Below are 9971 nucleotides of genomic sequence, written 5' to 3' on the forward strand. Positions count from 1 at the left end.
GCCGCGTCATACCAAAGACGTGAAAAATGGTACCTGTAGCTCCCATGCTTGGCGCTCAGAATTAAAAAGGGAAACTGGCCTCTTCTCTCATACCCTCGTGGCGATGGATTCCATCAGGAATGAGGTGTCGAGAGTGATTAATATAAGTTGTATAACTTCCTTCACAATCGACCTGAAATAAACTATGTATAAAATAAATGAAGCTGCTATTGTGCAGACAAGGTCAAAATAGCTAATTTTGGCTCTTTCAGGGACCATAACTCTGGAATCCATAATGGGATCTGGCCAGTTCAAGAAAGGAACCAAGATCTTATGGCGATACAAGTTGTGTGCCAGTTTGGTTAAAGTAAAATCATAAACGAAGCTGCTATTGTGCAGACAAGGTCAAAATAGCTAATTCTGACCCTTTCAGGGGCCATAACCCTCGACCCCATAATGAAATCTGGCCAGCTCAAAAAAGGAACCGAGACCTTATGGTGATACAAGTTGTGTGCAAGTTTGGTTAAAATAAAGTCATAAATGAAACCACTATCGTGCAGACAAGAAATTGTTGATGGACGGACGCACGCACGAATGGACGCACGCACGGACGAAAGGTGATCACAAAAGCTGACCTTGTCACTATGTGACAGAAGGGCTAATAAAATTATTAAAAAGCTGCTATTGTGCAGACAAGGTCAAAATAGCTAATTCTGGCCCTTTCAGGGGCTATTACTCTGGAATCCATAATAGAATCTGGCCAGTTCAAGAAAGGAACCAAGATCTTATGGTGATACAAGTTGTGTGCAAGTTTGGTAAAAATCAAATCATAAATAAAGCTGCTATTGTGCAGACAAGGTCAAAATAGCTAATTTTGGCCCTTTCAGGGGCCATAACTCTAGAACTTATAATGGGATCTGGCCAGTTCAAAAAAGGAACCAAGATCTTATGGCTATACAAGTTGTGTGCAAGTTTGGTTAAAATAAAGTCATAAATGAATCCACTACCGTGCAAGAAATTGTTGACGGACGGACGGACGCACGCACAGACGATGGACGACGGTGATCACAAAAGCTCACCTTGTCACTATGTGACAGGTGAGCTAAAAAAACGGAGTTGAAAGCTAAAACTAGAAAAGAAAGAAAAGATGTGAGGACAATGAAATTATTACTCAAAGAAATTGACACTAATGTACAGGAAACGTTGGAAAAGCTATTTACATGTACAACTAAAGATAACATAATACTAGAACATGGAGCAGCAGTGACAGAAGTTGACTTTATTAATAAACTGAAAATGAAGCTGGAGAATCAAATACAAAGGCTCAGGAAGGAAGAGAGAATATCAAAACCTAAAATGTTGACAAAAAGAAACTTAACGAAACTATAGAAAAACAAGTAAAGGTAAAAAGATAAAACAAGTAAGAATTCTGATCATCCTGCATGTGACATTATTGACAGCCAAAAATCAGGACCTAGCAACGAAATTCCTAACTGAATAACAACATATAATACAGAGGTTAATCAAGTGATACAGATAATTATGAAGTCAACTGTATCATTTGTGAAAAGTTTGTTCTTCCTGGCTTTTGGAAAGTGTGGTATGTTAGAATTATTAGACTTGGCAAAGTGTGACGTATGTAATGAATGGGTACATTTAAGGTATTGCACTAGTGTTGTAAGAGTCCTTAAAAATGACCCTTTCAAATGCCTAATGGGTTAGAAACTCTGAAAAATGACAGTTGTTAAAAAGTTATTGTTAAATGTTGTTAAAATGTTATTTTTATACACTTTTGGTTATTTCTGGAACACACCAATTTAACCCGCTCCATGATCTGTACCAAAACACCAACCCAGACTTCGGAATATACAAAGATTTACTGATGCGTGAAATGGGCCGACATTTTTTTCTATGAAGTAAAAAAGCTTCAACATGTGTTAATAGAAAGTGACATTAAAATGTTTTCCAAGATTTGCTCATCTTAATAAATTGGATATGGACAAAAGATGAAGTTTTCTGTTTGATTGAAGGTAGTTTCGTTAGTTCATTGCTTTTATAGTAGTTTCAAAACCAGTTTTTGCATTAGGTGCGCCCAATAGACCGACAGCATTGCACTCCCCTAACAAGTAAAAGAAACAACAGGGACACATTATAAAACATATATAATTTATGCTTATGTAAAGGTATACTAGAATAAATCCAAACCACTGAAACCGTAAACGTATGATAAGACAATATCTCTTTTTCAGACTTTTTTTAAACTTCTAGCAGATATACATGTAATCATTTTGGTCAGGTTCGCGCCATTTTTCGTCCGAACATGTGTTGTATTTAAGCGGTCGTAACATAAAATTTAGCCTGGTGACCCATACATTTTAGCCCTTCTTATGTTCACAAAGAGAAACAGGAAAAAAATCTATGAAACAGTTTTTTTCAAAATTAAAAAAGATGTTCTTCACTATGGGTATTTTCTATTGAAAAAAAATTCACAGAAGTGAATATGAAACACGATTTTTTTTTCATTTGTACCCATTATTGTAATGGTATAGTATTACAAATATGACTATGATATCAAATGCTTATATAATAAAATCTATAGAAAGAATAAACCCTATTGTGCTGTCTTGATGCATATTTTGGTTGGTATTTATAAAAAAGCAAAAAAGTAAGTCATTGCAAACGTTGAAAAGTCGCTGGCAGTTTCAGGAATAGTGAGTGTGTTCAAAACAAATTTTCACAAAAACAAGCCTGATGACCCATTGTTTGTATTTGTTCATTGTTTTCAGCACACATTTTCCTATCATATATGTGAATTGAAAAAAATCTATGATAGGAAAAAAGCTATAGGAATTCTCTTTAATAGCGACAAAGCAAGACAAATCTTACACTTACATACTTCACTGATTTTTATAAATATTTAAACAAAGTGGTTTCATGAGTTCTGCTTCAGGAAAAAAGTTGGATCGGTTATTGGTATAAACTGTTGTTTTTATTTCAATCAAACATTGGTATAGACACTGAAAATATGTTTTAAATGTATTACCAAATATAGCGTTATGGTAGCCATTTGTCACTATCCTGTGTATGTCTCTCTCCACAGCTCTGTCGTAATAGGCCAGATAGTCTGAAAGATTTCTACTTTTTCCTGCAATTAACGCATGCCTTTCAAGAATTATAATAATTATACAATTGCATCGTTCTGTGATATAATACCATTATTTTAAAAGTAGCTAGATATGGGATGTTGTATTCGGCTCGTGTGGATTTTGCCAGATCGAATCTCATGAGGCCCGAAAACGCGGAGTGTGATCCGTCCTTGCAAAATCCACGAGAACCAAATACAAAATCTAAGATCTAGCTACTGTTGTAATGACCCTTTAATTTTACGTCTAACTTTCTGTTTCTTTATTTGTAATTGAATGAAACCTTAAATGTTTGTTGATTTTAAAATGAAATTACGCATTAACATTAACGTTTCAAACCGTCATCAAGTACGGCAGTTCAGTTTGGTGCCAGTACACTAATGGTATTGAACCGTTTGCAAATCGACATAGTTTCGATTAGACCTAGGCGGCTGTTTGTTGAAGTATCCTAACCGGACGTAATCATATGTTACATTTCCGTTTTGCAAGGCGTTATTTTCGCTTCAAATTTAGTCCTACAGCTGATAGGACCCGTGATTATCGTAGAAAGGGGAATTGTTTACTATTAACCGTTTTGCTAGCTGAAGGATTATGTTCCTTGGTGTTATTACAGCTGGGAGAAAAACTAAACTTGTTGTCTTGTCATCAATATGAGGCACTGCGTACTGTAGCAGTTTCATGTCTTCGACAATCATAGAATTCTGATGCATGATTTCGCCAGGACCCATACAATATTATAGCTGCACATACAGTGGGATTTCTTGCAGGACAAAACGTTTAAACGTTGTTTTGTCAAGGCCCGTATATTCCCCTGATTGTGATCCCGTATAGGATTCTTGAGATCTTTTTGTGAGGAAAGCCAGACTCTAGTTTTCAACAACCTTTAAGATCTTGAAAAATGCTTCTGCTTGAACAGAATAAGATTCCAAATGCCGTAATAAGACGTCAGGTCAGGTCAATGCGATCTCGTTTAATGGCAGTTACATCGAAGAGGTAGTCGCACTATACATATTAACTAGTTTTAGGAGAAAACATTATTTTAAGACAATCCCACACTGATCCGGTTTCTTTCTTGTAAATCAATGAGCTTTAAAATTAATCTCTACCTTATTAATCACTGATAACATTCACGGTTTACTGCAAAACACATAAAAAGCAATTAAACCATCATATGGACCATAAAGTGAACTTTAATTTGATACCAAATATGCGTATGTTAAAACTATGGATTTTCGCACACAGTTGTCTTAATTCTATAAGCACTTCACTTTTTGTCGGAAAATATTTTGGTGATGGTGAGCACAGTACATCTTTAAGCATTACCTCCAGCAAATCTTTTTCTTGCTATCCAGTGAGGCTCTTTTCGACATTTAGCTGAAATTAGAGGATGCATGACCAGTCTTCTGTGCAAATCTGTTGATCCACATTTAGGTGCTCCTACAAGGAAGAAATAAGGAAGACATCTGATGCGCATGCTCACATTTGAATCAGTTTCTCGCCAACAAGGATTTTTGAAATTCTGTAGAAACGGCAGGTGTCCCTATAATGAAAAAATCCATATCTAAATCTGATGTTGAATGAGCCGGTCATACTAATCACTGCTTAGACATGCAAATATTTACAAAGACTTATAAAGACACACAAAGACATGCCAAGGCGGACACAAAGATATCTATTTGAAAGTGCGTGGTTATATTAATGCTCAAATGGTTGTTTTAAGTATGTTTATTAAAAGATATGAAAATAAACAAACAGAATTATTACAAAATATGCTGAATATACCAGAGACGATCAGCACACAAAGACATAAAAATATAGTATAGTATGTATAGTATATAAAAGTTGCTCAGTCAAAATAATTTAATATCTACCGTCCGAAAATACTTACGAGGTAACTTCAGTGTGTATTTTACTATCAGTAACTACAATAAATATTTGATATTAAACTATAAATGTTAAAAATGCCAACATTGGACTAAACATTAACAAAGACATGCAAAGTCACACACAAAGATATGCAAAGACAGTCAAAAAGACATACCTGAGGTGTTTGTAAAGGAATTTTTTAAAGTTAAACGAATCATATATTAATGATTTTAGAAAGGAAACGATGTGAATACGTGAACGTGTGCGTATACTTTCTTAGTTTAGATCGCACATTATATTTATATGGCTAACTTGGTGGGAATTAATCGAGGGTTGCACATAATCATTATATTTATAATATCATAAAGTGAGTGATTTCAGTAATGTGTGTACATCTTCGCGTGCGTGTTCTTTATTAAATTCTTACATTAAACGTATATGGCTAAATTAAGAGAATACCTCGAGTGCTACTAGGACATATATTCATAATATTATACAAAAAGGTAGCGATTTAATTGCGTGTACGCGTACGTGTTCTTAATTTAGTATAGGATACGTAAATTGCTAAACTGGGTGAATAACTTGAGTTTCCCATTAAAATATATGTATATAACAGTCTTGCTAAACATGTAAAATATGCTTACATAATTTGAAAAACAAATCCGATTATTAGAACAGAGGATATCATTAGGAATCTTATGACACGTCGAGTATATTTTATATTTGTACTTTGTTGATAAGTTGTCGTTTTTATCTTTCGTTCTTAATTACACAAACTTTACTAACACGTGATGTGTACGGATATTACAGACTAGGTTACGAGGCACTAAAATCAGATAAACTTTAAACATTATTATTATACCAGATTTATATTGTTTTATGTCAAAACTAGATCTACTGTAATACATTCTGAATAAAAGTATTTCCTAAGATAAAACTTAAACTCCGATTCATTCACTTTTTTTATATAAGAGTTGTCCTCAACTGATCGCGTGTTTTTATCATTATTATTATTTATTTATGTACATACTGAAAATTTAATAATAAACTTGACTTGACTTGACTACAAAACCATCTTGGAATAGAAATGTAAAGTTATATTTTTACATTTGACAAAATACTATATTGAGTTTCAAGGGCTTTATTTTATTTTCGATTTGTGACAGTATCACAGTTTGTGTCCCATGAATGTTTAAATAGCAAGTTTTTTTTTATTTGTTTGATAAAGCAGTTGTTTTCTGTTTGTGTTTCTTTCTCCAGTGCATAGACGTATGTTATAGTAAAGTTCACAAAACATGCAAAAAGCTGCACTAAAGGCATTACATGTATGTATATAAAAACAAAATGTCTATCATGTTGAATTTGACAAGTACTTTTTAATAATGTATTTTATGTATCTTTTTAATTAAAAGGACAGGTGCGTGTGCTTGACATTTAGCTACACGAATTCAATAGAATTCTGTAAATGTAGAACATCAAAATACTACACTCTTTTCAACTTGCAAACATTTGCACAAGTAGAAAGCTAGATACGTCACCACTTTTATTTTACTATTTTCTGTAACGTTTTACTGTCCGACACGTGGTTTTTATAGGTTATCTGAGTAAATTATGTGAAACATGCAAATTTTTACGAAGTGTGTCGTTTATTCTAATATGACCTGCAATGCCTAAAGCATCACAGCGATGTTATATTGACGTCACGTCGAAAGACATTTAGCGTCATGTATGCATTTAGAAATAGCGCTTTCAAATTTGATCAAATATTTTATTTTAATAGCATGTTTAAATCGAAATGTAACATTGCACAACTGTCTTGATTAATTTACACACATACTGAGTTGGTTATTCGCTTTGTGGAATAATTCGCCATTATTTTCACCCAAATTGAACTCTTCCGCAAGACGATTTACTATTTCCGGTCTTTCACCTTCCATTTGGCACAATGTATACGCGAAGAAACAGTTCTATCTTATTTGATCTAAACTTTACAATGAAAGACAGATTAGAAACGAAATAATTTATTGCAAAATCTTGTTAGAAAAATTATTCATTAAATAGTGTTGCCTTAATTCAAACCAAACCATGTGGACATATTTTGTCATATTTGTACTTCATCTTAAGAAAGTCTTTACATTTCTAATTCAATCGTCAGAGAAATGGTGTTTTATATCTATCGCTTACATACTAATAGATATTTTAATGGTATATATTAAAACCCGTATAAATTCCTTTTACGTAGTGTACATGTATGTCGATACACATGCGTTTAATGTTACATAAGTCACAGGAATATGTTTCGTAGCACGTGCACCAGTGAAACTACCGAAAACTAATATTGTGGACGTTATTTTGTAAGGAAATGCATGCTTTGCTCAGCATAAAACATACTTCTTCAGTGTGGTAATAAATGTGTGCCTAACTTGTTCTCAAGACATTCTCAGAAATGGAAGTATTAGAACATTTCAAATTGAAAGTAGCACTATTATCCAAAATGTTGCCATATTGCAAACAATGTAAAAGATAATAAACAGTAATTGATATTTTGGGGAGAGAGTCCCAAACATTAAATAGGCCATTGGATCGGTTTCTGAATTATATATGTTATTTTGATTTTTTTCACAAAAGGTTTTAATATTCTTTTGGCCATTTAAAGCTTAGAAATGCAGAACTGAAACGCAGTCTGGCTACGGAAAAGGCCGAAGACGTTTCAAGTGAATACATCATTGAACTTAAATTTGACATCCGGCGGCCTCAACATTTTTTCTGTAGTAAAGATGGCATTCAAACAGAAATAAACTACTACCAACCGTTTCTTCAGGTGTGGTATCCAACCTTCTGTAAGTTTCTGACATGTTCCAGTTGTTCAGCTTTTCACTCATAGGCGGAAAGTCTTTTTGTTGAAAGTCTGATTAAAGGAAAAGAAGAAATGGTAAATTCAAATATACTCGTAATAAGTACTTATGATTTTTCTACTCTTTACCACATAATCTCAATAAAGAAAAACCAGTAGCTTTAGTTGTAAAAACATTTGCAAAAGAAAACGTTAATATTTAGCATGTAATGAAATTAAACCATTTTGTTAAATTTAAAATTTAACAAATAAACCCTATGGAGTTGTCATCAGGTTCGTGAAGCACTAAGATTTCTGTTAGATAACATATTCATTAAAGTTGACAATATAATTTTTAGACAAGTAATTATCCTGATAGGGACTAACCGCGCCCCACTCTTTGCTGATTTGTTCTTGTAATGTTATAAATGAGATGTAAATACTCAGTTTGTCCACCGAGACACAATTTGACATTATTGAAGCTTTTAATGGAGCATCCAGGAGCATTGAGGATATTTCAAATATGGACAACCAATATATTTTTCAGAAATGGTGAAACACATTTATCCAAAAATGTAAGAACTTAACAAGGCTAATGCCTCAGATTTAGAATCTTCATTTTAGCAACATTTGTTAATAGTAATTTAGAAACAGAAGTATTATGATAAAAAGAGACAATTTCAATTTTGAAATTGTCAACTTCCCCAATCTTGATGAAGATGTCCTTCGAGGGACATCATATGGTTTCTATCACTGATACGTTTTTGCATGTTTCAAATCATTTTGTAATTTCTTTGTAGTAAATGCGTCAAAACAAAATTCGTATGTAACTTAAATATAAATTTCGAAGTGAAATCTTGGGTTAAGGAGGTAAATAAGGAAAAGATTGAGTCATAGATCTTTATACGAGCTTTTATCATTTTTAAAATATTCTTTTTATAAATAAAGGGTCACATTTGCGAAATTACAGTACATCAGTTTCTGACAAAACATATCTCAAGGTTTTTATTTCCGTGGCAATGAAAACTAGGGTTCAGCATCGAATGGAATTCTGCAAATTGGTGTAGTAGATCACTCAAAGAGTCAATACTTCTTGCAATCAAATGGATTCAGACATGCATCAATTTACAAAATAGGCACAGTGAGTGATAACAATAGCTCACCTTTCAGAACGATGAAGGGCTAGAAAATAAATACACATACGGATTTCTCCATCATCTATCTTATTCAGGTTAACGTTTGTTTTGAAATAAAACACTTGCGCTAATATGTACATGGATACAACTATGCATGCTAATCAAAAGAAAGAACAGACTTGTATGTGTTTCCTTCTTTCCAACTGTTGCAGTTTGACATTTGCACACAGTAAGCTTAATATGTAAATAACTCGTATTAAGTGTAACATCTTAAGCCACGATAATATACGCCTGAATAATACCAGTATCATATTATGTGAATATTGTCGGAGATACAAGCTAAAACATCGTGGTTTGTGTTTCTTTTCTCCGATACCTAGCTGTTAAAACTCAGCTAATGAAGTTTCATTTTCTTCTTTAGATTTGACATACTAGTACATACTGTCACTGTGACAAACATACACCTGTATCGCCAAAAATGCAGTATTATATCTGTTTGGTCTATTTCTAAAAATAACACATTATTAAATCTTAAGCAAATGGAACCTACCGTCTTCAGAAATCCATGTCATTCTTGCAGTGAAGCAAAAAGTAATATATATTGCGAGAATAGTAATCAAGCTCAATTTTGCCCAATTTTCCATAATTTTACATTTTTAAACAACAAAGGAAACAACTGGTTTAAAATAACATGTTTGATGACATACTAGCATCCGTCGCTGTTTATAGAATATCACATTAATATTACATTACATTACTGATTAATATATTTTCCGTGGGTTAAGCGAAGCGAATTAGGCGGGCACTATTTTCATTGAATAGGTATAGATCTTTTGATGTATCAGGCCAATCAAAATCTTGTTTTGATGATCGACGTGAAGTTGGCAGTACAGCAGTAGCAGCAGTTAACTGCTACTGCTGCTACTGCCAGCAGTTACATCAGTTCACTGCTGCTACTGCAATCAGTTACAACAGTTAAATGTTAGTACTATCACAAGTGAAGATGAAGTGCTG

The 9971-nt window shown here is 33.4% G+C and overlaps 1 protein-coding gene across 1 annotated transcript; it reads right to left on the reverse strand.

Moving 5' to 3' along the window:
* Window positions 1-2018: 2018 nt before the first annotated feature.
* On the reverse strand, window positions 2019-9529 carry LOC123555442 (carbohydrate sulfotransferase 15-like). Its single transcript, XM_053547138.1, has 5 exons — window positions 9508-9529; window positions 7799-7896; window positions 4446-4662; window positions 3023-3124; window positions 2019-2098 (listed from the first exon to the last, which is right to left on the reverse strand). The coding sequence occupies exons 1-5, from the start codon at window positions 9527-9529 to the stop codon at window positions 2019-2021; spliced, it is 519 nt and encodes a 172-aa protein (XP_053403113.1).
* Window positions 9530-9971: the final 442 nt, after the last annotated feature.

This window comes from Mercenaria mercenaria, chromosome 7 (genome assembly GCF_021730395.1).
Source record: "Mercenaria mercenaria strain notata chromosome 7, MADL_Memer_1, whole genome shotgun sequence".
Classification (NCBI taxonomy): domain Eukaryota; kingdom Metazoa; phylum Mollusca; class Bivalvia; order Venerida; family Veneridae; genus Mercenaria; species Mercenaria mercenaria.